At 43.0% G+C, this 27,536-nt stretch overlaps 1 protein-coding gene across 1 annotated transcript; it reads right to left on the reverse strand.

Moving 5' to 3' along the window:
- Positions 1 to 22,465: 22,465 nt before the first annotated feature.
- On the reverse strand, positions 22,466 to 25,794 carry TMEM174 (transmembrane protein 174). Its single transcript, XM_040335819.1, has 2 exons — positions 25,089 to 25,794; positions 22,466 to 22,687 (listed from the first exon to the last, which is right to left on the reverse strand). The coding sequence occupies exons 1-2, from the start codon at positions 25,712 to 25,714 to the stop codon at positions 22,588 to 22,590; spliced, it is 726 nt and encodes a 241-aa protein (XP_040191753.1). The 5' UTR covers positions 25,715 to 25,794; the 3' UTR covers positions 22,466 to 22,587.
- Between the last annotated feature and the right edge of the window lie 1,742 nt (positions 25,795 to 27,536).

Consider the following 27,536-nt stretch of genomic DNA (forward strand, 5'->3'; position numbering starts at 1 on the left):
ATAGAAAGTATAGCAACGACCGCCATTTTATTTTCTAGGGTGTTAGAAAAAATATATATAATGTTTGGGGGTTCTAAGTAATTTTCTAGCAAAATGATGCGTTGCATCCAATATGCATCCAATATGAGGGTACAGACATTGCAAATATAACCTACTACCCCTGCACTTTGTGAAGACCACTAACTAAAATAATGAGCAATATCGAGAGTTTTAAAAAATACACCAAAAGGAAAACACAAGTAGAATATTTTTTTATTTTAAACAAATTTAATCTAAGCAGCTCGGGGACTGAAAGAGAATTTTCATTGTGGAGAAATGTTACAAGAATTATTTAGACCACATCTGCCACTCAAAGCAGGCAGCTATTGAATTAGTTTCAGTTTGAGTTTGGCCCCATGTCCATCTCCCATGACGTGATTCTATACAGCCAACTCTTTAAGCAGAAGCATATTTAGAGGGATATCTAATGACTTTGTGGTCCTCAGTCCTGGTCAAGAGACATACTCACTGCACAGTACATAAGGTCAAGCAATGGCTGCCTGTTGTTAGCAGTGTGTGATCTCCATTGATTGCATACATGCATTGAGGAATACACATTGGCCCGGATTCACAAAGCACTTGCGCCGACGTATCTCGAGATACGCCGCGTAAGTGCAAATATGCGCCGTCGTATCTGTGCGCCGTGCCCACAAAACTAAGACACGCCTAAAAACAGGCTTCATTCCACAGAAGTAAATTGCCTACGCCGGCGTAGAGTGGGCGCATATTTATGCTTGACGCATGTGGCGCTCCCATTGATTTTCTATTCAAATATGCAAATGAGGGAGATACGCCGATTCACGATCGTACTTGCGCCCGACGCAGGCTACGACTGGTGCGTGTATGTTGTACGTACGGCGTAAAGTTATGCCCCATAAAGGAGGTGTAACTCAGCAGCATCCATGCAAAGGGCTGCACCAGGGAACACATGCCCGCGTATTTTACGTAGTTTACGTTGGACGTGAATATGACTTGGCGTAGGTTACGTACACGTCGTAGGCAGTGATCCGGCGTATCTTAGGCAGTTGTTCCGACGTGATTGTGACATGCAGACTGAGATGCGTCCATGGGACGGCGCATGCGGCGTTCGTTATACTATCTGTCTGGCGCTCGGCCCATCATTTGCAAGGGGTCACGCCTCATTTGCATGGCTCATGCCCACTTCCACCTACGCCGGCTTATGCCTAGGAAACCCAGCGCAGTTTTGGGAGGAAGTGCTTTGTGAATTCAATGCTTGCCTGTCTGCGCTGCGTTGGCGTAGCGTAAAGGAGATACGCTACGGCGGCATAAATGTGCGCCGCTGTCTGTGAATCCGGGCCATTATGTTTATAGTTCCTGGCAGCATAAAAATCAGTTAGGTATATGGAACAGATGCTTTCTCAGCAGCAGTTACAGTGCAAAGGGCAGACAAGCTGAATATAAATAGAGCAAGATTTACACTGGCCTGGGACTTTGATGATTGTTTTAAAAGCACGTGGTAAAAAAAAAAGCCAGAGGTAACAGTTTATATATTTTGTATTGCTATCCAATGCATTTAAAAATTCCAAGCATCTTTGTAGCTTTTGAAAAGTGTTGTGGTTAGTTTTTGCACAGGAGCATTAGCACAAAAGTTTTATTTATTTATTACAAGCAGGTACTTATATATCGCCAATTTACGCAGCACTTTACATATAAATTGTATATTGAACATTCACATCAGTCCCTGCCCTAAGGAACTTACAATTCAAGATCCCTAACTCACATTCATACTTACACATACTAGAGACAATTTGAACCAACAACCCTAGTGCTATTATTTATATATACATATATATATACACAGTATTATGTTTTGTTGCACCAGCACCTGAACATTTAGCCTACCCTAGTCTCTAATTCAAAACCACAACACTCTCTTATACTTGCTCAAACCTTCAATATAACCCCCAACTCCAACCCTAAATTTCAACCTAACCTTTACTATAACACCTTATCCTCAACCTGGTTCACAGTACTGGGAGCTTTCTCTCTGTGGTCACTAATCAAGGAGGTGTGATTACTGTGTGTTTAACCTCTTGACCACTGGGCACTTAAACCCCCTTCCTAACCAGACCAATTTTCAGCTTCCGGTGCTCTTACAATTGGAATGACAATTACTCAGTCATACAACATTGTGCCCATCTGAAATTTCCGTCCTTTTTTCCCCACAAATAGAGCTTTCTTTTGGTGGTATTTGATCGCCTCTGGGTTTTTTATTTTTTGCGCTAAAAAAGAAAAAACACTGACAATTCTGTAAAAAAATAAAAATAAATCTTGCTTCTGTCATATTAGCGGGTATTGCGGAGTATTGGGGGTATTGCGGAGTATTGGCGGTATTGCAGAGTCTGGGGAGCGTTATTGCAGAGTATGGGGGGGTTATTGCAGTGTATGGGGGGGGTTATTGCAGCGTATGGAGGGGTTATTGCAGAGTATGGGGGGGTTATTGCAGAGTATGGGGGGGGTTATTGCAGAGTATGGGGGGGTTATTGCAGCGTATGGGGGGTTATTGCAGCGTATGGGGGGGTTATTGCAGAGTATGGGGGGGTTATGGGGGTATTGCAGAGTATGGGGGGGTTATGGGGGGTTATTGCAGGGTATGGATTTTATTGCAGAGTATTGCGCAGGGAAGGATGGATGGCTGGATCTGTGACTGCAGTTGTCACAGATCCAGCCACAGCAGCTGCTGCTGCCTCCGCTCTCCCCCTCTCCTCTCACACTGTACCGATCGGTACAGAGAGGAGAGGGAGGAACCGGCGTCATTACATGACGTCGGTTTGTTTACAAGTGATCGCTCCGTCATTTGACGGAGCGATCACGTGGTAAACCGCCGCTATCAGCGGCGATTTACCGCGATCTGTGATGCGCCGGGTCTGCTCACAGATGATTCCGGAAGCGCGCCCGAGGTGGCGCGCGAGTGAAGGATTCTGGGAGGACGTCCCAGGGACGTCCTCCCGGAATAACTCCACCGCGCTGTAGACGTCTTTTGTCTATGGCGCGGTGGGGAAAAGGTTAAAACCCCTCAGCACCAATCAGTTTCGTTTTCCAAGCCATCACTGCCCTGTATTGGCTCTGTGGCTCTGTACATCACAGAAGCAGGAAACAACATGCAAAAACGAAACTAGAAACTGAAGGTACATTATATGATTGATTTTTATCTATTTTTAATCATTTTTAAAAGGAATCAGTTCACTATTATGTCTCTATACCCTGTAAACAGTCATTTCAGCAAACAAAAACAATTCCTTTACAACTCCTTTAAGAGATCTAAGTAGGCTTGATATTGTTCTCTAACAAGCCGCCCCAAGTTTCATACAGTGCATGCACAGTGCAAGCTCTCCCTGAAAGGCATGGGTGACATAGCCTACCCAGGGCAGTGCAAGTCATCAGGTAAACCAGGAAGTACAAAAATGTAATTTAATACCGCGTACATACGATCGTAAATTCCATCAAGAAAAGTCCGATGTGCGCTTTTGGTCCGAAATTTCGACCGTGTGTATGCTCCATCTGACTTTTTCTGTCGGAATTTCCACCAACAAAACACTGAGAGCTGGTTCTCAAATTTTCAGACGGAAAAAATTCCTATCAGAAATTCCGTTCGTCTCTAACAATTCCGGCGCGCACAATTTCGACGCATGCTCAGAAGCATTGAATTTAATTTTCTCGGCACGTCGTAGTGTTGTACGTCATCGCGTTCTTGACGGTTGAAAGTTCAGAGAACTTTTGTGTGACTGTGTGTATGCAAGCCAAGCTTGAGCTTGAGCGGAAATCCGTTTTTCCGCGGAAGATCAGATCGTGTGTACGCGGCATAAGTTCAACAAAAATGATCTGATTGTACAAATTCCATTCATGGATGGGCATGCAGTGAGTGCTTGTATTTCTGTGTTTGGTAAATGTCCACTGTAGGGTTAATACCACAATGACATTGGTTTGTAGAATAAAGGCAGTCAGACAGCAGATTACTACTGTCACATAGAGATTTTGGCGTATATGTCTAGTGATTTTCTTATTAGGCAGTGACACCAAATAGTTCTTCCAGACTTGAGTTTGCAATCTTTCCTTGAATCCACCGTTTATCCATCATCTGTGAAAACACTGAACAGGTCATGTGACACTTTGATGACCTTAAATAACAATGAATATGTACTACATCTGGCAGGTAATATAACTCAGACATGCAGTCTAATCCCACCACCTGCAAATGCTATACATCACATGTAACAATAACAGCAGATTTACAAGAAAAAGAGTAACTCCAGGGAATTGATTGCAATCATAATTTTCATCGCTAATTTTGGGAATCTGCTTTAAGTTAATTTTAGCATTTGAACACAGATAAAATAAACAAGGCGTGTTTATGAAATGCCAGCTGCCCTTTACATTATATATGCATTGTAAGCATTTTCCAAAACATGCATTTATCATGCTAAGGATAGAATATTGCTAGAATGATAAAAAGTGAAGTATTAGGACCCCTTCACAGCTGTACGTTGCAGTAACCCGTGTTACCACAGCCCACGCTAATGCTTGGCTATGCAGTGTGTTGCTGTACCATATGCAGTGCGTGCCAAAGGGCCTGTGCTGTGGTGACACTATGGTACACTGCATTAAAATGATACAGATTTTTTGTCATGCATTGGCAGCCCATTTAAAATGAATAATCTGCCTAAGTGTCTTGATTTTTCTGTTATTGATGTTGGCTGCACTTTAATTGTAGAAAAATGTTTGGGGCTATTATCGCCGCTTTATCCCCCATTTTGCCTCACAGGCTGCTCCCCTGACCAATTTGACCAAAGCAATTGTAGAAAGAAATGTTTGGACAGCCGCACTCTGGAAAAACCTTCTCGGTTGCCTTTTATTGATAAAAGTATTCAAACACCACACATCACAGCAAAGACAGGGGCATACAGCTGACATTTCGCACTACAATCAGTGCTAGAAGGTTTTTCCAGAGTGCGGCTGTCCAAACATTTCTTTCTACAATTGCTTCGTGCATTGCCGACACCTGGGTTTCTCTGAGAGGATACGGATTCATCCACATACCTAATTGGAGCGGTGACTATCTTCTGGCTGCACTTTAAATTGTGCCACAAACAAGAGTCTAATGCCGCGTACACACGGTCGGAATTTCCGACAACAAATGTTCGATGTGAGCTTGTTGTCGGAAAATCCAACCGTGTGTATGCTCCATCAGACATTTGCTGTCGGAATTTCCGCCAACAAAAATTTGAGAGCTGGTTCTCAAATTTTCCGACAACAAAAGTTGATGTCGGAAATTCCAACCGTGTGTTTAATGCACAACAATTCTACGCATTCTCGGAATCAATTCAACGCATTCTCGGAATCATTGAACTTCATTTGTCTCGGCTCGTCGTAGTATTGTACGTCATTGCGTTAACGTTCGCAATTTCCGACAACATTTGTGTGACCGGGTGTATGCAAGACAAGTTTGAGCGGACATCCGTCAGAAAAAAATCGACGGTTTTGTTGTCGGAATGTCGGCTTGTGGCATGTTACATGTTACACCCTAAAGCCTGGTACATGGCCTAAAGCCTGGTGCCAGTTGCACAAAAAAAACTGGCAGCTCCAGTCCAAAACACTGTACTAACCATGCGTGGTTAGTCCAGTGACCTCCCCCGATGAGCTGTTGTGTTCTGACAGGGGAACGCTCCAATCAGGGCTCTCTGCCATTGGCAGAGAGCGCTGATCATGGCCCGGATTCAGAGAGATCTGCCTATCTTTAGGCGGGCGTAGCATATCTCAGATACACTACGCCGCCGTAACTTAGAGCGGCAGGTCCCGTATTCAGAAACAACTTGCACTGTAAGGTACGGCGGCGTAGTGTATCTGACACGGCGGAAGCCCGCCTAATTCCAAATAGGCTGGTAGGGGGCGCGTTGTATGCTAAACAGTCGTGACCCCACGTAATTGACGCATGCGTCGTCCGTGAAAGTATCCCAGTGCGCATGCTCCAAATTACGCCGCAAATAGTCATTGCTTTAGATGTGAACGTAACTTACGCACAGCCCTATTCGCGTACCACTTACGCAAACGACGCAAAATTCGACGCTGGCCCGACGTCCATACCTAACATTGGCTACGCCTTATAGAGCAGGGGTAACTATTCGCTGAAAAAAGCCTTACGTAAACGACGTAAAAAAATGCGCCGGGCGCACGTATGTTTCTGAATCGGCGTATCTAGCTCATTACCATATTCGACGCGTAAATCTACGGAAGCGCCACCTAGCGGCCAGCGTAAATATGCAACTAAGAAAAGACGGCGTAAGAGACTTACGCCGCTCGTATCTAGGCAACGGTGAGGCGTATCTGATTCTATAAATCAGGCGCCGAGTTGCGACGGCCCGCATTTGGAGTTACAACGGCGTATCTGGAGATACGCCGTTGTAACTTCTTTCTGAATCCGGGCCCATAAGTCAGTTGGCTTTTGGTTTTCAAGTATGCACAGTCGGCTTGTGTCGGAAAGACCAAAATACACATGGGCAGTATGTCAGCTGTATTTTATAGAAGCGGCAGATGTCTCCCGACATTCTGCCCATGTGTACAGGACTTTAATATGGGTGTCACATGTTACATGCTCCAAAGGTGAACTTATCTTTAAAGCGGAGGTTCACCCAAAAATCAACTTTCTGCCATTAGATCCAGCATCTGCAGTATGCTGTTTTTTTTTTTTTTTTTGTACTTATCGTCTTATCAGCCGTTGTTATCCGGCTCCGAGCGGGGATTTCTGCGGGGAATAGGTGTTCCTAAGCCAAGCGGATTTGATTGGCGGGCTGCTAAAGGGCGTCACGCCTTCTGAAAATACCCGAAGTGACACTCGGGTGTTTACGGCGCCTGCGCAGTCAGCTCTACAAGGCAGGCGCCGTAAACACCCGAGTGTCACTTCGGGTATTTTCGGAAGGGGTGACGCGCTTTAGCAGCCCGTCAATCAAATCTGCTTGGCTTAGGAACACCTATTCCCCGCAGAAATCCCCGCTCGGAGCCGGATAACAACGGCTGATATAACGATAAGTACAAAAAAAAAAACAGCATACTGCAGATGTCAGCAGTATGCTGGATCTAATGGCAGAAAGTTGATTTTTGGGTGAACCTCCGCTTTAAAGGGGTTGTAAAGGTTTGTTTTTTATTTTCTTAAACTAGTGCATTGTTAGTTCACTTACCTTTTCCTTCGATTTCCCTTCTAAGTGTTTTTTTTCTTTGTTTTCTTTGTCTGAATTTCTCACTTCCTGTTACTCCTCAGTAAGCTGTTCAGTAAGCTGTTTTGGCTGACTAAACACCGCTCGGATGATGGTGGCAAGTTTACTGAGGAGAAACAGGAAGTGAGAAATTCAGACAAAGAAAAAAACCATTTAGAAGGGAAATCGAAGGAAAAGGTAAGTGAACCAACAATGCACTAGCTTAACTGCTTGCCCACCAGCCGCCGCAGTTTTACGGCGGCAGGTCGTCTCTGATGTGCGAGAGCACGTAGCTATACGTCACCTCGCACGTAGCTATACGTCACCTTGCCCAGCAGCCCTGACTCCTGTGCGCGTGCCCGGCGGGTGCGATCGCCGCCGGGCACCTGTGATTGCTCGTTACAGAGCGGGGAGCGGGAGCTGTGTGTGTAAACCTGCCACAAGTTGTGGATTGTCCACTTGTCACGTCACCAGGCCATGTCACCTGACCACATTACCTGCCACAAGTTGTGTATTGTCCACTTGCCACATGACCTGGCCAGGTCACCTGCCACATCACCTGCTCATGTCACCTGCCACAAGTTGTGGATTGTCCACTGGCCACGTCACCTGCCACATCACCTGGCCACGTCACCTACCACAAGTTGTGGATTGTCCACTTGCCACGTCACCTGGCCATGTCACCTGCCACAAGTTGTGGATTGGCCACGTCACCTGCCACAAGTTGTGGATTGTCCACAATGCAAAGCAAGCAATTACATTTTTTTTACGTTTTTTTATGGTTTTTCATAACTTGCCATCATTTTTGAGATTTCTAATGTAAAAAAATAGATCACCTTTAAAAACGCCTATAAACGCGGTACCGGCGTTTTGCTGCGTTTAGCGGCGTTTTGCTGCGTTTTACGTCTGAACCAATTTTTTTGCTTCTGAAAAACGAGCATAAACGCAACTGCCGAAAAATGCAGCAAAAACGTGACTGTATGCATGGACACATAGGATAACATTGAATGTGTTCAGGGGCAGTTGAAAAAACCGTCCAAATGCCTCTGAACACGCGTTTACCAGCGTCTCGTGTGCATGGGGCCTAAAACGTTTTTCCAAAAAAAAATGTAAAAAAAACAAACGTATTGATCAATCTAGGCCAATTTGTATTCTACTACATACTTTTGGTAAAAAATTCCCAATAAGCGTATATTGATTGGTTTGCACAAAAGTTACTGCGTTTACAAAATAGGGGATATATTTATGGCATTTTTATTATTTATTTATTTTTTACCAGCAATCAGCAGTTTTTAGCGGGACTGTGATATTGCAACAGACAAATTGGACACTTTAATTAAATTTTTAACACTTTTTTGGGAACCAGTGACAATATTACAGTAATTAGTGCTAAAAATATGCACTGTTACTGTACTAATGACACTGTCAGGGAAGGGGTTAACACCATGGGTGATCAAAGGGTTAAGTGTGTCCCTAGAGCAGGTGTCCTCAAACTACGGCTCGGGGGCCACATGCGGCCCGCGGAGGACTTTTATCCGGCCCCCACGACCCTGACAGGCATCGCGGGTTACACAGCGATCCCGCTTTGTCACGGAGATCAGTGTTAATGTTAACAGTTCAGGCACGCTGTGATAAATGTCCCGCCCTCCTCCTCCTAGACTAGCTCCAGTGTGATAGAGCCAGTGTTCTGTCTGTCACACAAGCTGGTCTAGGAGGAGGAGGGCGGGACATTTATCATAGCGCGCCAAAACTGTTACCAACAGTGTGAGCATCGTGACAGAGCCGGAACATCACAGCGCGATTGTGACAGCACAGTAAGAAGGCTGTGAGGGGCTTACAATGGTGAGGGAGGGGGGGCTGGCTTGCGATGGTGAGGGGGGCTGATGATTTTGTAATGATGATCGTGGGGGGGGGGCTGATGATGGTGAGGGGGGCTGATGATTTTGTAATGATGATGGTGGGGGGGCTGGCTTGCGATGGTTAGGGGGGCTGATGATTTTGTAATGATGATGGTGGGGGGGGGCTGATGATGGTGAGGGGGGCTGATGATTTTGTAATGATGATGGTGGGGGGGGCTGATGATGGTAAGGGGGGCTGATGATTTTGTAATGATGATGGTGGGGGGGGCTGATGATGGTGAGGGGGGCTGATGATTTTGTAATGATGATGATGATGGTGGGGGGGCTGATGATGATGATGGTGAGGGGGGCTGATGGTGATGTAATTATTGATTGTGATGGTGGGGCTGATGATGTAATGATGATGATGATGATGGTGGGGGGGGGCTGATGATGATGATGATGATAATGTAATGATGATGGTGGGGGGGGCTTATGATGATGATGATAAAGAGTGAGCAACTGTTAAGAATCTATAGACGATCGACAGTAAAAAGCGGCATGCAGGTACACCAGCCCAAACGCATATTATGCGCTTTGGTCAACACAAGATCGGCAGTAAAACACTGTCAAGAAATTTATGATTTCATCCTCCAACATGATCTAGACTGCCTCTTCATCACAGAAAGCTGGCTTACAGCAGACTGCAACACCATTCTGGGAGAACTGGTGCCAGCAAATTATCGCATCCAAATGCAGAACAGAGTGGGGCAAAGAGGGGAAGGCCTGGTGGTGATCCACAAGACGCACCTCGTGATCACCAAACCAGTCCTCCAAAACTCGCTTCCATTCATGGAAACCCTCACTCTACAGCTGCAAACAAATCCCCAAGACATGGTCCATATTTTACTCTGCTATAGACCACCAGGCCCAAAAACGCACCTCCTCACGTCATTGACAGAATTCATCTCCTCACACACCCTAAGCATCAAACATTTTTTGATGCTTGGAAATTTCAACCTCTGGGCCAACTCCTCGCTGGACCCCGTAGCCGACGCCTGCATAGACCATCTGGAAGGTTTAGGTCTGCAACAACTAATATTAGGCCCCACTCATGTCTCAGGTCGTACGCTAGATCTCATTTTCAAACAAGATTTGGAAATTGACGTCCTCGACAATGAGCCGCTACCATGGACCGATCACCATGCCATTAAATTCAAAATCACCAATAGCCCCAGCCCAAAAAAAATGACAAAACCGGTGACAACTCACTGGACTAGATCTCAGAAGAAGCTCCACTCGGAACTCAAAACAACATTAGGGAAAAAAATAAAAACAATCCAACAAAAACAAACAGCTACAGAAACACTTGACGCCATCAACAAGGCGCTGATACAGTCAGCTGACTTGGTGGCACCAAAACGCAAAACTTGCATCCGGAAAAACAACTCCAGCTGGTTTAATGACTGAAGCTGCTTGGAAAAGGAACTCTTCTGATAAAAACCACATCATTTACAAGACAATAACAAAGAAATACCACAAAGAAATCTTTATGGCCAAAAAAAAAACACTTCTCCAACATCATCGCAAATGCCCTAAACCGCCCCCGCAAACTCTTCAAGCTGGTTTCGCAGACTATGAATCCAGCTTGTTTAGAGGCCTACAACTCTGATTCACAATAATTTTGCAACGAATTGTCGGATTATTTCATTAATAAAATTGAAAAAATCCGCAAAAGTATTCAGCAAAATGGAATCGTCACTAACACTTCCCCCAAATCCCAAACCAAATACCCACTTAAATCCACCGCAACCACCAAAATTCACTCTAAAACCCATCACCATCAATGCCACCAAAAACATCATTGGGACTCTGTGTAACAGCACAGCACCCAATGACATCATTCCCACTAAACTGCTGAAAGAATGTGCCGATATACTGGCACCAGCTATCACGCAGCTCATCAATCAATCATTCAAGAAGGGCACGGTGCCCATCTTGCTGAAACAAGGGACAATAAAACCTATCCTAAAAAAAAACACCCTTGACCCCAAAGACCCAAACAACCGTAGGCCCATAACAGGTCTAAATGTTTTCTCCAAGGTAATGGAGAAAGAAGTTGTACAACAGCTACAACTGCATTTAGACACCCATAAATTACTCGACACGTTCCAATCAGGCTTCCGCCCGGGGCACGGAACAGAAACGGCGTTGCTCAAAATATGGGATGACGTGCTAGAGGCAGCAGATGAAGGAGAATCTTGTCTCCTGATCCTGCTGGACCTAAGCGCGGCTTTCGACACTGTAGACCATGGACTACTGCTAGCTAGGCTAGCTGAAGTGGCCAAAGTCGTGGAAGGTGATTAACTCTGGTTCTCCTCCTTCTTGGAAAACCGATCACAAACAGTGAAACTGGGATCTTTCAGCTCTGAAAAATGTACGGTATCATGCGGAGTCCCTCAGGGGTCGCCCTTGTCACCCGTATTGTTCAATATCTATCTCCGCCCCCTCTTTGAAATCATCAGGAACCAGAAGCTACTTTACCACTCCTATGCAGACGACACTCAACTGTATTTCCGCATCTGCAACAAAAAAGATCATTCTCTTGGACTAGAGAAATCCCTCTCTCTAATAGATAACTGGATGACATCCAGTTATCTTGAACTTAATGGTTCAAAAACAGAACTTCTTCTGTTTCACGCAAACCGAAAAAGTCACCCCGCGTCAACTTGGACTCCCCCGCCCATTCTGGGAAAAAATATCACCCCTAGTACCAAAGTCAAAAGTCTCGGAGTCATTTTCGACTCCTACATGACAATGGATGCACAAATAAGGTCTGTAGTCAGCAGATCGCACCATCTGTTGCGCCTACTATGCCAACTCACCCCTTTTATCCCGAAAGAGGACATTGCAGTCGTGGTGGGAACAATCATCAATTCCAGACTAGACTACGCAAATGCCCTCTATCTAGGACTCCCCAAATACCAAATCACTCGTCTGCAAGTCGTTCAAAACACGGCCGCTCGATTAGTGACTGGCAAAAAAAACATGGGAATCAATCTCACCTTCGCTGAGATCCCTTCATTGGCTGCCAGTAAAAGACAGAATCACTTTCAAGGCACTCTGCCCAACGCATAAGTGTATTCATGGAAACGCCCCCCAATATCTATGCAAAAAAATAAAAGCCCATAACCCAAATCTCATTCTGCGATCCACAAATCAAAACCTACTCCAAATACCCAAAGCCAGATACAAGTCCAAAGGAGATCGAAGATTTGCAGTCCAAGGACCTCGGCTGTGAAATGCGCTACCAACTACCATCTGACTGGAGTCGGACCACTTGGCCTTCAGGAGAAAGATTAAAACCCATCTCTTCTGAGGTCAAGGGGGTTCCTTTCCCATGGAGTGGAAACAGCGCCCAGAGGCGATTCAGTTCGCATGTGCTGCGCTTTACAAGTTTTTCACTCACTCATAATGATGATTGGGGGGCTTGCAATGATCTTGATCGGCTTGCAATTAATGATTGTGAGGGGGGGCTTGCAATGAGGGGCTTACAATGATGATGGCGAGGGGAGGCTTGCAATGAGGGGATGATGATGGTGAGGTGCTTGTTCTTCATTTTAAATATTGTATTTGTTCCCATTTTGTTTTTTTCACTTCTAAATAACATATGTGCAGTGTGCATAGGAAATTGTTTTTTTTTTATAGTCCGGCCCTCTAACGGTCTGAGGGACAGTGAACCGGCCCCCTGTTTAAAAAGTTTGAGGACCCCTGCCCTAGAGGATGCTTTCTAACTGTGTGGGAGATGGACTCACTGTATGAACACAGAGATCCGTGTTCTTGCTTAGTAGGAACACAAGATCACTGAGTTTATCCCAGTCAGAACAGTGGTCTGCCTTGTTTACATTGGACTACCATTCTACCCCTCTGGGGAGCAATCGCAGGTGGCCGGCGAACATCGCGCCTGCCGGACCCGCTGATTGGCTCCCCCTCTGGCCCTGTGTGCTCCCCCACTGGTTATTATTAAAATTACATACAGGTAGGGTTGTCCCGATACCACTTTTTTGAGACCGAGTACAAGTACCGATACTCTTTTTCAAGTACTTGCCGATACCGAATACCGATACTTTTTTTTAATGTCATGTGACAGTGGCGGTATTTTTTTTTTTACACAATTTTTATTTTATACAATTTTTTTTTACAGTGGATTGTCAGTGTGTTTTTTTTAGAGGGGGGGTAGTGGATTGTCAGTGTGTTTTTTTTTTTTGTATTATTATTATTATTATTTACATATTATTTTTTAAATTATTTATTGCAATTTTTTTTTTTAATCAGCCCTGTTGGGGGGGGGGGGCTTTGGTGAGATATCAGGGGTCTTAACAGACCTTTGACATCTCCCCTTTAAGACAGAGAAAGGGACTAAGGACACAGATTCCCCAGTCCCTTTCTCTGCAGCCTCAGCTGAAATGAATGGAGAGAAGCTCCTCTCCATTCATAAACTGAAGCATCGTAAGCACAGGTTACGATGCTTAGTTATGTGAATGGACATAGTCAGTGACCATTCGGAAAAGGTAGGAGCCGGGTTTAGAGGCTCATACCTCCACTCTCCATCCTGACAAATTGAGGGGGGAGAGCGGCACGGAGGGGGGAGAAGACGGCATGGGGGGAGAGTGGCACGCAGGGGGAGAAGACAGCACGGGGGGACAAGACATCACAGGGGGACAAGACATCACAGGGGGACAAGACAGCACGGTGGGACAAGACAGCACTGGGGGAGAGCGGCACGGAGGGGGACAAGACACCACAGGGGGACAAGACAGCACGGGGGGAGAAGACAGCACGGGGGGAGAAGACAGCACGGGGGAGAAGACAGCAATATCCCTACATACAGGTATGTCGTTTCGCACAATAGGGCCAACCTGCCGAGGTATATGTACTGTGGCTGGTTGGCAAGTGGTTAAAGTGCAACAATAAAAACGAAAAAATTCCTTTTAATATAGTGCCTTGGGGTTCCCTTAGTCTGCCGGTAAAGTGGTGCATCTGTAGCATATATAGATCATGCTGCAGCAAAAATGAAATTTCGAAAGGAAAAAAAACAAGTCAAATGTAAAATCACTTGCGGTTGTAATTTGCGACACCCGGCTAATGAAAAAAGAAAAGAAAAAAACAGTGTGGGGTCCCCCAGGCCATACAAGGCCCTTTGGGATTAAAATTCCTATAATAATAAAAAAAAACAGTGTGGGGTCCCCCCAAAATCCATACCAGGCCCATATCTGAGCATGCAGCCTGGCAGGTCAGGAAAGGGGGGGACCGGCAAGCCCCTCCTGAACCTTACCAAGCCACACGCCCTCAACGTGCCCTACCAAAAAGCACCTTCTCCCTATGTTGATGGAGACAAGGGCCTCATCCCCACAACCATGGCTGGTGTTTGTGGTGGTCTGTGGGTGGGGGTTTTTTTTTCTCAGCTGTCAGCAGGGAAACCCATTGACAGCTGATGACTCATCGGTTGTTAAGGATGCCGCGGCCAGCTTCTCAGCCCCGCTCCTTAACAACCAGCTTATACTGTGCCCTGATTAAGCAAAGCTTTGCCCAAAGGTTTACCCAATCAGGGCGCAAAATGCACTGTGCATTGCAGGGCGTTTGGCAGGGCGAACACCTACCGAAACACCCTGCAAATTCAGGTGTTCCCCAAAAGGGGCGAACAGCCAATGTTTGGCCCAAACTGATGCTTGGGCCCAGTTGTTCCCCCAACTCTAAACAAATATAAGGCAGATGTTATCCCAATTCAGGTGCAAAAGTATAAATACACTTTAAGAAAGTTTTGCTGAACACAGTCATGCAACTAGCTGTTTCAGGAGATCAGCAACGGCAGCCCCCATATTTCTCTCAGTACAGGTTTCCTATATCTTTAAGGCAACTAAGGGCATATGATAATGACTTTTCAGTGACTGAATGGCTGGCAACTTTTGCAGTTGGTCTGGACAATGATAAACCCAGCAAAGTCTGACACAACCGGTTCTGTGTTCTCTCCTTTCATACAATGCAGGGGCCCGTTGTTGTGTTTTTCCTGTACCACGTACACAATAGCTGCCCGTTCTGTTTTCCTTAGCATGTTCTGCATATGTTTAGAAAATAAGAAAAGTAAATGAATATGTAGCAGTTTGTTAAATGCTGCTGTCAGTGGTTTCTGATTACAAGCAAATGGTATGAAAATACTATGGAAATAATTAACAAACTTGTGACTTCCTCTGTGTCACACATAAAAGGTACAATGCAGACGAACATGGATAATTAAAGCTGAACCCCAAGCATACAGCTAAATATACAGCTGAAAGACATTTAGTAGGTCTGTTATACCTACCAAAGAATTAGAATTTCTGTCTAGAGACCCTTAAAATTAGCCCCAACACTTAACCTACCATTCTACCAATTAACCCCATTTCTCCTCTAAACCCAACCATTTAAATGAACCCCATAACCACAGACCCTTTACCAAACCACATCTTAACCCTTTTCCTAATCTCTAAAGCCACGTACACACGACCATTTTTAATGTCCTAGAAAAAAAAGGTGTTTTTTTCGACGTGATTCTTGTCAAGCCTGCGTGAAAAAAAATGCTTGAGCAAAGCGTGGTGACGTACAACACGTACGACGGCACTATAAAGGGGAAGTTCCATTCAGATGGCGCCACCTTTTGGGCTGCTTTTGCTGATTTTGTGTTAGTAAAGGTTTGGTGAGAGACGATTCACGCTTTTCAGTCTTCGTGCTTTTCAGTCTGTTACAGCGTCACAAATGTGCTATCTCCATTACAAATGCTAGCCTACACACCACCGTTTTTCACGACGTTAAAATTTAGAGCATGTTCTAAATTTTTAATGCCCATTTTTAACTTCGAGAAAAATGCTCTGGAGCCTACACACAATCGTTTTTAATGATCATTTTAAAAAATTGCATTTTTCACGTCATGAAAAAATGTCATGTGTACGCAGCATCACACTATTCTAACTGTAGAATAGTCCTAACCTGTAAAATGAAACCCTATTACCTAACCAAATCCTTCCACTAATCTTAACCCTTAAAATGATATTGAATATTTTGGATTTTTAGTTCCAAACAGCAGCTGGAGTTCTAGGCTTCTTTTCATATATTTGCCAGTCTAACCTTAGCTGCTCTGTTGCACAACTCAGTTGCTGCTTACAGAGCTCAGTAGCTAAATTTTAAACCCACAACAGTATAAGTCAAATTAATTACTTTGTGTTTCTTGTCTGCGCTATATACAGTGTTCCCGAAAAGTCCTGGCCATTGAAATGACCTTAAAAGAGAATTCGAAGTGTCACAACACAGGTGCTTTAAACCCCTTCTTCGGCCACTAGCAGGGGTTAAAAGCGTGCCGCTATCAGGCGAAAAGCACAGCTTAAACAGAGGAAAAGCGCCACTAAAACAATCGGTGCTTTAAGATCGGCAGCCCCAGTGTGAAAGGGGTCTTAGTCAGTAAGTCAGTGCTCATTAGGAGCACTCACCCTTCATCATGTCTACCACCCTTCATCATGTCCCTACCATGAATTGGCCAATTGGTTGTGTTTGTCCCTCAGATAAAAGGTTCCCAGTCCTCCCCTGGTGTAATGGAATAAACCATGTTATAGTGGAATAGATCATTTTCTCTTAAATTAAATCTATGGTCAGACTTTAAATTTATAACATCAGAATTGCAATAACAATACAAACAATAGTTATATATGATAATCCAAAAATAGCTTATTTGAAAAATATCCTTTTATGTTGTGAGTTCTACTGTCCATCTCATTGCTGCTGACTTTTAAAATAAGGACACTTACCTGTCCAGGGCGCCCGCTATGTCAGCACCCGATCCCTCGTCTCTCGGATGCTGCTGCCGCCGCCATCTTTAGTAAGGGAATCAGGAATTGAAGCCATTCGGCTTCACTTCCTGGTTCCCTACTGCGCATTTGCGACTCGCGCTGCTGTCTTCTGGAACCTGTGTGTCTTCCAGAAGATAGCGGGGGGGATGGGAAGTGGCGTAGATACCCGCGGGTGGCTCGGGTATCTATGCCCGGAAGTGGGAGCAAAATACCTGTATTACACAGGTATCTGCTTCCCCCTGAAAGGTGTCAAATGTGACACCGGAGGGGGAGGGTTCCAAAAAGCGTAAGTTCCATTTTTGGGTGGAACTCCGCTTTAACTACTGTACAGTACTGTATTGTGAAAAAAAGGTGTAAACACAAAACTCCAGCTCATGTTATCATTTGCATAAGTACAGAACACAAATGAAAATTCTGTACTGTACAATACAATATAGCGTGTTGTATGGGTGGGGAGAGCTGGTCGTAAGTCCAAGTGATCGTTAAACAGGTAAGTCGTTAAACGAGTAGTATCTGTATATGATTTGAATTTTTTACCAGAGATATGCTTTAAATCTTATACTAAATCTTTAAGAGAAATGTATAAGAGGCCCCAACTGCCTCTGTCCTTCTCCCTTATCGAACACCCCCATACCTCTACACCCCCACCAACATCTTTAGGGGGTCTCTGACATTTTTTTTCTCCTTGGATCTTGTCTGCCCACTTCTGTCTCGTGTCTTGCACATCTGTTCTCACTTTCTCTGCATGAGATTGCATGTGATATTTCGGAGTTTTAGATTTTTGAACACGTTTTTTTCAATAGGATAATACAAGTCCCATGTATTCTGTTGTTTCCATAAGCATGATGAAATGAGCTCCTCAAAGTCTACTGTTTAGGTTTGAATAAACAGCCTTTTTAGACAGTACTATTCTTTTATTCTTTCTTTGATATACTGTTTAGTAGCATGTTTAATTTCCTTGTAAAGAGCTGAAAATCATTTCTCACATTAATTAATATGAAAGAACAGCACACATGCTAGCTTACAAATTTAGCAGCAATATGCACAAGGTTACCTTTGATTTACTTATTCACAAATGTACAACATTGTTCACAAAGTACATAAATAAACAAAACCTGCATATTTAATTTGGCCATTGGCTTGTAAGGTTAATTAGAATTGTATTTACGAAAACTCAATTAGTTTGAGTAACTATTTCAGTCATCTGCACCATATGGCGATAGAACCGCTGTACGTTTGACAATGACGTAGTCCGTGTGCTCTCTAGAGAGGCGATAAAAATATGCACTACACAGCGTCCCATTTATTATGACTCTCGTTATGGAGATCATTTCACAATGATCCATAATGTGTTTATAAAGTGCTGACCAGACACTGAATGGATGACAATCATTTACATCCAGTAAAACAAAACGGTATCAACATAAAGTACAAACACATCACAAAGAAACAGATGGGCTTCTGGTGGATGCAAGGAGCAATATTATTCATGAAATGACTACAAATGGGGTAAAACACAATGTTTGGCTTTTATAACTTTCATATGCCTAGGCTAGGCTGCACAGCTTCTGAATAATTGAATATGCAAAAGTTTAAAGAGGACCTGAATTTTAAAAGTAAGGATTCGGTACCTTTAAGGAAACATCTAAAAAAGTGTATTATGCCTGTGCACTATCCTGAAAGATTTACCTTAAAGTAGTGGACTTCTTGTGCCTAGGTACATAAAAACTGCTTAAAGTCATAAAACTTTGTATAGTCTTATGCAGGGCCGTCTTTAAGGCAGGGCAAAAGGGGAAGCAGCCATGGGCCCTGTCATTGTTGTGGGGCCCAAAGCAGCTGCCTGATACTTGCCAACTATCCCTGTTTAAATTCCCTTGTCCCTTGAAGTTTTAGTCCTGTGCTGTGCCCCGATATCTCAGTGTAAAGTGATGCTATTAATGCTGCCCAGCTCTGCCCTATTGTTGTGTACAGATGACTCACCTGCAGACCCTGTGTTTACATGTAAATAACCGTCATTCATATGTAAATAACAGGAGCATTCATATGTAAATAACGACAACATTCGTATGTAAATAGCCCGAGGACGGCAGCATTCATGTGTAAATAAAGGCGGCATTCATATGTATATCATGCCCCTCTGCAGTGAAGAGATGATGTGCTGTAACCTCTAGCAACCAATCAGTGAGCAGTATTACTGCACAGTAATCTCTAGCAACCAATCAACAAGAAGAAATCATGTGCTGTAACCTCTAGCAACTAATCAGTGAGCCGTAATGTGTGCTGTAACCTCTAGCAACCAGTCAGTAAGTGGTAATGATATGCTGTAACCTCTGGCAACCAATCGCAATAACTGCCTGATCTGATACAGTAAACTGATTTTCAGTCTAGCTGATATTTATCATATGTCTCAGAGCAAGTGGAGAGCAAAATTGCATGGGGGGGGCCCCAAGATTTTTTTTGCCCAGGGTTCAATCAACATTTAGGCCGGGTTCACACCTATGCAAATTAGTTGCGGCTTAAACCGCATCCAATTCGCATAAGATTATAAAATACATTGATTTCAATGAGGCTGGTTCACATATGTGCGATGCATTCGCACTGCGCATTGCCGAAAAAACGTGTGCGTTTTCTAGGCATTGCGGTGCGGCTCAGGTGCAAATTCAGGTCTATTATCTTCTATGGGCACGCATTTAATTTGCAGATGTGTTCATTTCTCTTCAGGATTTCTCTCATTTCTCTCAATACACTTCTCCCCTCCCCTCTCCTAGGTCTCCAAATTCGCAGCTAAAACGGAGCTGATCTGCTGAACAGTTCTCTTATCTCTCTGCAGAGATAAGAGAGCTGAAATTCGCACCGCACTAGTGTGAGTCCGGCCTAAAGACGGCCCTGGTCTTATGAGATTTGGTGTTATATTATGTCACTACTGTGCTACTCACCGCAGTACCATGTACTGTGTACGAAGTATCTATCAGTATGACAACCAAGTAACTGGCAGCTAGGCCCAGCAGCAGACACATGAGCAAGATCTTGGTGGCCTGTAGGTTATTATGGTACTCACTATGAGAATTGCCTACCTTACTTTAGTAAAAGCCAAAAGATCCCAGTCCGCTCCATAATATAATCAATAATGCAAACTTCTGTGTAAATATAATCCACCAAGATATTTGGGGTGAAATTGTAACATTTCAGTGACAGACAATCCATTCTTAGAATAAAAATACAGGGAAGGTATAAATTCATTATGTGGCTTTAGAGAAGTACAAAACCAATCTATATGGCAACCAAGGACTTGGATTTGCTATGTCATTTCATTGTCTTGTGCTGCTAAAGGGATTGTAAAGTCTCAAGGTTTTTCACCTTATAGAAAACCCACAAGAATAAATTGCATTAAGGTGAAAAAAATAAATTCTGCAGCTGCCCCCAGAGCTCCCCTTTTTCTTACCTGAACCCGATCTGATCCAGCAATGTGCACAAGCCCAGCAGCTCCAGCCACTGTCTCTCTCCTCATTGGACAGATTTATAACAGCAGGCGCCATTGGCTCCTGCTGCTTGCAATCAAATCCAGGGACATGGGAGGGGGGACGGGACCAATTCCTGCTGTCTGAGTCAATGGACGCAGCAAAGAAACTCTTTATTTTTTTTAATGAACCTTTACAATCACGTTAAAGCAAACACGTTAACAATAAAATAAGGTATTTAGGGACAGAAGTTACAACTTTTTTGCATTCTTGAGTAAAAGGCTAAAAAGGGTTTCATTACATTTGCTTACGTTATCTGCACTATATGCTAATACTGTTTAAGACATGTGAATATAAAGACTCCATTATTATGTTGGGTGCAATTAATGAAGAAAGGAATAAACATTGCCCAAACAAGATCAAGAGTCAGGATCCATGGGTTTCTCAAGGTTATAGCTGTTGTGCCACTACTGTTAGGAGTCAGACATTAAATAGATCTGGATGAGCCAGACTTGATTCATACTAAAGTATCTTACAAAAACTGGACTGTCCCGGATCCCAATAACTTCTTCACAAATCATGCATATACTTCAATAACCTCTGTTTAAACAAGAGGTTCCCTGAGGGCAACTGGAACATACTAATAAAAATCATGTCATGAAGAAGAGTGTTACTGGTAACAGTTCGTTGTATTGTGTAATGTAAAACAGAAGGAAATTGTCCCTTCGTCACATTCCAAGAGTAAATCCAAAGAAAACATCAGTGGAAGGAGCAATTATACCTTGTCAGCAAAATGATCGGAATGGACCAGTGTTCTCTGTAAGGGTCTGTTGAATATTGTGGTAGGCAGTGGCGGCTGGTGAAGTTTTAGGATGGGGGGCGCCAGACCCTGCTCTTCCTGTTTTTCCCATCCCACTTCTTATAAGTATATCTGCAGTCAATGTTGATGGAGGAAGGTCTTTATATACAGGAAGGAATAAGGTGGGTGTATATAGCTGTATACACTACACATGACTGATGTAATCACAATTTGTGTATATCTGTGTAGTGTATACAGCTATATACACCCATCTTCTTCCTTCCTGTATATAGAGAGTCTCTATATACAGGAAGAAAGAAGGTGGGTGTATATATCTAAAGAATTCAACACAAGGAGGAGTAGAAGCATTGCAGAATATAACCAAGTATCACATGGTGTTAAAAAAAAAACATATGATCTAAGACATGGATTACCATTAAGATATTCTGAAAAAGGGCACCGCTCAGGCCCAGAGTTCCATCCACCGTGCTGCAGCATCACTCCTGGCTTCTCACTGGCCAAAAACCAGAAGTGACGGAAGCACCACCCATGTCCTGTGGTGGTGGTGGTGGCAATTAAAAACAAGACAACAACAATGACACTAAGATAGGAGTGTTCAGGTGCATTGCGCCACAATGCAGGACATAACCAGGCAAATTAAGTGTCTCGTCTGATTGCATACACGTCACGCTTCCCATAGTGCACTGTGTCTGGCGCCCAAACACAGTGGACCCTTTATTTTTTTTTTATTTTTTTAAAGAGCCTTTTTTTGTGACAAGCTTTGAGGGGGGGGCACCCGTGCACCCCTATGGACGGTCTGCCACTGGTGGCAGGAGCTTTATAAAAAGAATAGCTAAAAAACAAACTTTATTCCTTCTGAGAGCACCTATACGTTCTCTATATTATTATATTTTCTACGGCCAAAAAATATATTACCCAGAATATGACTTCTGTACATAGTTACATAGTTAGTCAGGTTGAAAAAAGACAAAAGTCCATCTAGTTCAACCAATAAAAATCATACAAACCCATGTACACAATCTTATACTGTACCACAGTTGATCCAGAGGAAGGCAAAAAAAAAACAGCAAAGCATGATCCAATTTTCTCCAGCAGAGGGAAACAATCCTTCCCGATCCCCTAAGAGGCAATCGGATATTCCCTGTATCAACTTTACCTATAGATTTTAGTATCCAGTTATATTATGTACATTTAGGAAAGAATCCAGGTATTTTTTAAAGCAATCTACTGAGCTGGACAGAACCAGCTCTTGAGGGAGTGTATTCCACATTTTCAGAGCTCGTACTGTGAAGAAACCTGTAAATCCTTACTTAATGGAAGGTGGGACTTTTGTAACCTTTGAATTAATTAGTTTATTTCAGGAAATATTTCTGCATATGACGGTGGTGGGCCACTGTACGCATCTACACTCTGGAGCTGTTCATGCTGCCTTCTGAAACATGGAGATCTGTAAAGTTGGAGAAATAAAGGCAAAGTTGAGAATGTTTAATTCTTATCTTAGATAAAAAGATTAATCTAGTATGTTCTCTTAAAATAACCTTGCTAGTTTTTTTCAATTAAAAACTATAAAGCTTTAATGTCTGAAAATCCCTACTCTCCTACTGCCCCTTAACCCTTATAATTGCTAGATTTAAACAAAGAAAAATGAAAAGCCTCAAATACTTAACTGAATCCGTGGTTATGTCACAAAACAGGTCACTTTTTTTTTTTGTCTTGCAGAGTGTAATGCCGCTTACACACGATCATTTTTCGGGTTCTAAAAAATGATGTTTTTCAGGCTCTAGAAAAAACAAAGTTTTTTTCAACTTGATCATTAAAACGGCCTTGCCTACACACGATCGTGGAAAAAAATGCTCTAGCAAAGCGTGGTGATGTACAACACGTACAACGGCACTATAAAGGGGAAGTTCCATTCGGATGGCGCAACCCTTGGGGCTGCTTTAGCTGATTTTGTGTTAGTAAAAGACGATTCGCGCTTTTCTGTCTGTTACAGCGTGATGAATGTGCTTACTCCATTACGAACGGTAGTTTTACCAGAACGAGCGCTCCCGTCTCATAACTTGCTTCTAAACATGCGCAGATTTTTCACGTCGTTAAAGCCCACACACGAACATTTTTTACGACCCGAAAAACGACAGCGTTAAAAACGTTGTTAAAAAATAGAGCATGTTCGAATTTTTTTTTGCCCATTTTTTAGAACCCGAAAAATGCTCTGAAGCCCACACACAATCGTTTTTAATGACATTAAAAACAAAAGTAATTTTGTAGAACCCGACAAATGATCGTGTGTACGCGGTATAAGGGTCTGGTATCTGTTCCCCACATTGCTGCCCTGGTGATGTGGACACATCTCATTTGCTATCCAGTAGCAGGGTTCTCACAGGTTCCAGAAGACACCAGTGGCCTGATAACATCACTGCAAGGGGTTGCAAAAAGACTGGTTGGCACTGAACCCAGACTGCAGTAGTGGATCATTGGTTTACACACCTGGAAGAGGCACATGAATGGTCACATAATGACTCAGGAAAAAAAGTGGTTTTGAGTTTTTTTTTGTGTGGAATAGATGGAAGCAAGGTGGCAACATTGTGGAGTGGTAGTAGTTTTTCTAGGGGGGTCCATCTTGACCGATAACCTGGTACCATGTTATACATTTCTAAAAAGTAATTCAGTGTTAAGATGCTTAGCAATGAAAGGATACCCCCATACTGATGACAATGGGATTAATCACCTTGTCTAGTCTACATTTCTGTCCTATCCCTGCCCCTGGGTATCACTCATCCTTCTTTATAATACAAAATAATCAAACAACAAGACTTCATATCACAGGCATGTTATGCAGAGATCTCACTAGCAGACATAAGACATCCATACAGTTTCACCTCATCCAACATTTAAACATTTTCATTTTATTCATTCAATGACGTAGTACGCAAAAAAAAAAAAATCACTTATATATGAAGGGATTTATACATTAATATCAGGGGTAATCAATAAGGAAAGCTGGCACAGGACTCTGAAAAGAACAAGAACCACATTTTCTTGGTCAAACATTAATTAGATGTTTTCAGTTAACTGCAGAAATCCCCGAACTGTATGAGACTGCTTTACACTTCTTCAGAAGGCTTCCAAATTATTTATTTGTAAGAGATTGATGACAAAATGACAAAATAAGTTAAAATTCATTTTTTTGTCCATATTGCATCTTACAGTAGACATACGCTAGCTTGGGGCCAGATACACCATTAGGCACAGTAAACCTGTACCTATGGGCAGCAGAGCTATATAGCTTCCATGCTTTTAGTTGTTAGCCATATATTTTTTCTGTCTTAAACAGAAATTAACAAAATTAAAACAAAATTACCAAAAAAGGTCTTGCGTAAACTTCAACTCTAATGCTGCGTACACACCATCACTTTATGTGATGAAAAAAAACGACGTTTTAAATCATGAAATAAAACAACGTTTTTGAAACTTTATTTTCAAAAACGAAGTTGCCTACACACCATCGTTTTTTCAAAATGCTCTAGCAAAGCGCGGTTACGTTCAGCACTCTTTTCCATTGAAGCTAGCTTCATAACTTGCTTCTGAGCATGCGCGGGTTTAAAAACGTTGTTTTAAATGTCGTTTTGCCCACACACTATCATTTTAATTGACACAAAAAACGACGTTTTGAAAAACAACACAAAAAAATTGAAGCATGCTTAAATTTTTTGTTGTTGTTTTTCACAGGACATAAAACAACGTTTTCCCCCACACACGGTCATTTTAATTGACGTTTTTCATTACATAAAGTGATGGTGTGTACGCGGCATAAGGAAATTTGCACAGACTGAACAATACACACATACCTGTCATTTTCATTGTCCGTAAGTGTTAGGTTTGTAATTTCTTCTACAAATGATGGATTGTCCCTTGCATAAACACAGTGATATTCAGGAGGAAATACTGGAGATGCCATCACAATAGGAGTACTAGACCCACTGTTACTAGTAAAGACAGGTGCAGGCATGGGAGATGTCATTTCATTGGCATCTTGAGCACTATATGGAGGAGGAATGTACTGTACCACAGTAGCCCCATGAAAAGTTATTGGTTGGTTTATTCCAGTGAAAACAAATGACTGTCCAGCTGAATGCTGATCTGCCTCTAGTGCCGTATCCTCATTGCTATTACATGGCTTACATGACAGCAGTTTAAACTTGCATACAGATATCAGTGCAAAGGTCACCCCTACTGATAATAAAAGGGGTCCAAGCAACTGGGTCCACTCAAACCTATTCTTATCATCACGTTGGATCCATCCCATTGCAGTAAATGTGATTCCAACAAGTCCCACAAAGATTCCAGAGAAAAGCAAGGTGGCCCCAGCTTTATCACTTTCCGAGACTTGAACATCCAGCTGGGTGTTTGTGAATGGGGTAACGGAAAATATGTTGAGGGAGAAATCATCCACTGGAGGGTTCCTCTGTTCCATTCTTATTTGCTGGTTGCCTCTTGTTGCAGCCTAAAAAGAAATACTCAGCAGCTTGTCAAGCTAAAAGATCAGGAGGTACAACAAACACAAGACTCGCATGATTTGTACATAGAGAGTAGACTTTGGTAGGCAGGTATAAAGGTCTGAGCAGTGAAGCTTAAATATAAAGGACAATGGAATGTACTGTACATTTGAAGAATAACCAAGAAGATTGAGTATAAACTTACATGACCTGGAATATTTAAAAAAGCATGTTTTGAGAAAAATAGATACAATTTATGGACATTGGTAAGGGATCAGGGCAGCTTAGAAATTTTGGTGACTTTTTAATGACAGATCTGTCTTTTTTATTGGTGGAGTGTCTTGTATTTTGATATATTTTTGTAATACTAAAATATTTTGTTATACTTGTGGCAATGTGGACTACAGTCCTAATATTGTACAATTCCCTGTCATTCTTCACCTATAGACATATCCCTCTAGTGCTGGGTGGCAGTGACCTCACATCTGTGAGCCCGCCCGACCAGAAAGGATTGTGGGATTAGTAGTCTTTCAGACCAGTGTTTCTTTTGTGTGACATGACATCTGCACTACACATCCCAGGAATCCTTGCTATGTTCCGAAGAGACTCCTGGGAGGAACTATAAAAGGGTCCTGAGATCTGTGCCATGGTCTCTTCTTCCTGCGCAGGGCTGTCCACACATCTCCCTGTGCGAGGAAAGAGACTGCGGCCTACCACGCGGTGATCAAGTGATTCCAACCCGGCCCTGGAGGGCCCAATCCTCGTGCTGTTTGTTGGACATCCACACGGCACCCATCCAGCAGATCTACACTACGGTCGCCTGCATCCATCAGCCGTGGGTCATCGCTGGTCGCTTCGCTGAAGGACGTCTTTCTAGAATCGCTGTCTGCAAGGTGCAAGGTGTAAGCTGGTTTGGTCATTGGTGAGAAGGCAATTGCCTATCCTTTGCAACCTTTCTCTGCTACTTTATCTGAACACTGTGTACAGACATCTTTACCTCAGGAACACTTTATTGCAATACTGTTTGGAACACTGTACATAGACACCTTTACTTAAAACCACTTCAAGGTGTATCACTAGCCTGTTTAAACCCTTCGGCTATTACCACACTATTGTGCCTCATTGGATACAATCTAATGAGCTCCAACTGCCGGTGAAAACTATCAGGCCTGCATCTTGGACACTGCTGTTAATACCATCCTCTATTCTGTCTGATCTCTCATTAAGATACAAAGGTTGAATAGGCCGGCCTGGGGTTCCCCTTTAGTGTGTGACTGCCTGTCCTAGATAGATAACCTTACTTACCTTTCAGGTTATGCTCCAGGTGGTAATTCATTGTACATATATGTCAATTATGCTTTTGTGCTGTTTCTAAGCTGTCTTTTAGGGAAATTATTCTTTCGAGTCTGGGCTGTTATCCAGTACTCGGTTGACCAATTACCCTCCTCTGTGTATCAATATTACATTACTTACTCCAGTAAAAGCTTAGTTAACATAAACATATTTGACTTGTGTGAGATGTCATTTATAGGTGTTGTGAAAGATGTCTGAACCCAGAGTGTCAGGTGGGTTGCAATGTTCACAGGGTCACGGTGATGCAGAAGAACAGGTGAATCCAAGCAGTCCTCAAGGGGGCTGTGCTACATACTCATTATAGTTTGAGAGTGCAGTTTGCCCCTTTTTTTTAGTCTGTGTAATTTAGTGTTTCGGCCATGCACCACATTTGTATTGTAATGGATTGGTGTAGAATTAGATTAATTTAGAGAAACAGGATGTAGCAGTGGTGAGTTTTTTATATTT

The sequence above is a fragment of the Rana temporaria genome, chromosome 1 (genome assembly GCF_905171775.1).
Source record: "Rana temporaria chromosome 1, aRanTem1.1, whole genome shotgun sequence".
Taxonomy (NCBI): domain Eukaryota; kingdom Metazoa; phylum Chordata; class Amphibia; order Anura; family Ranidae; genus Rana; species Rana temporaria.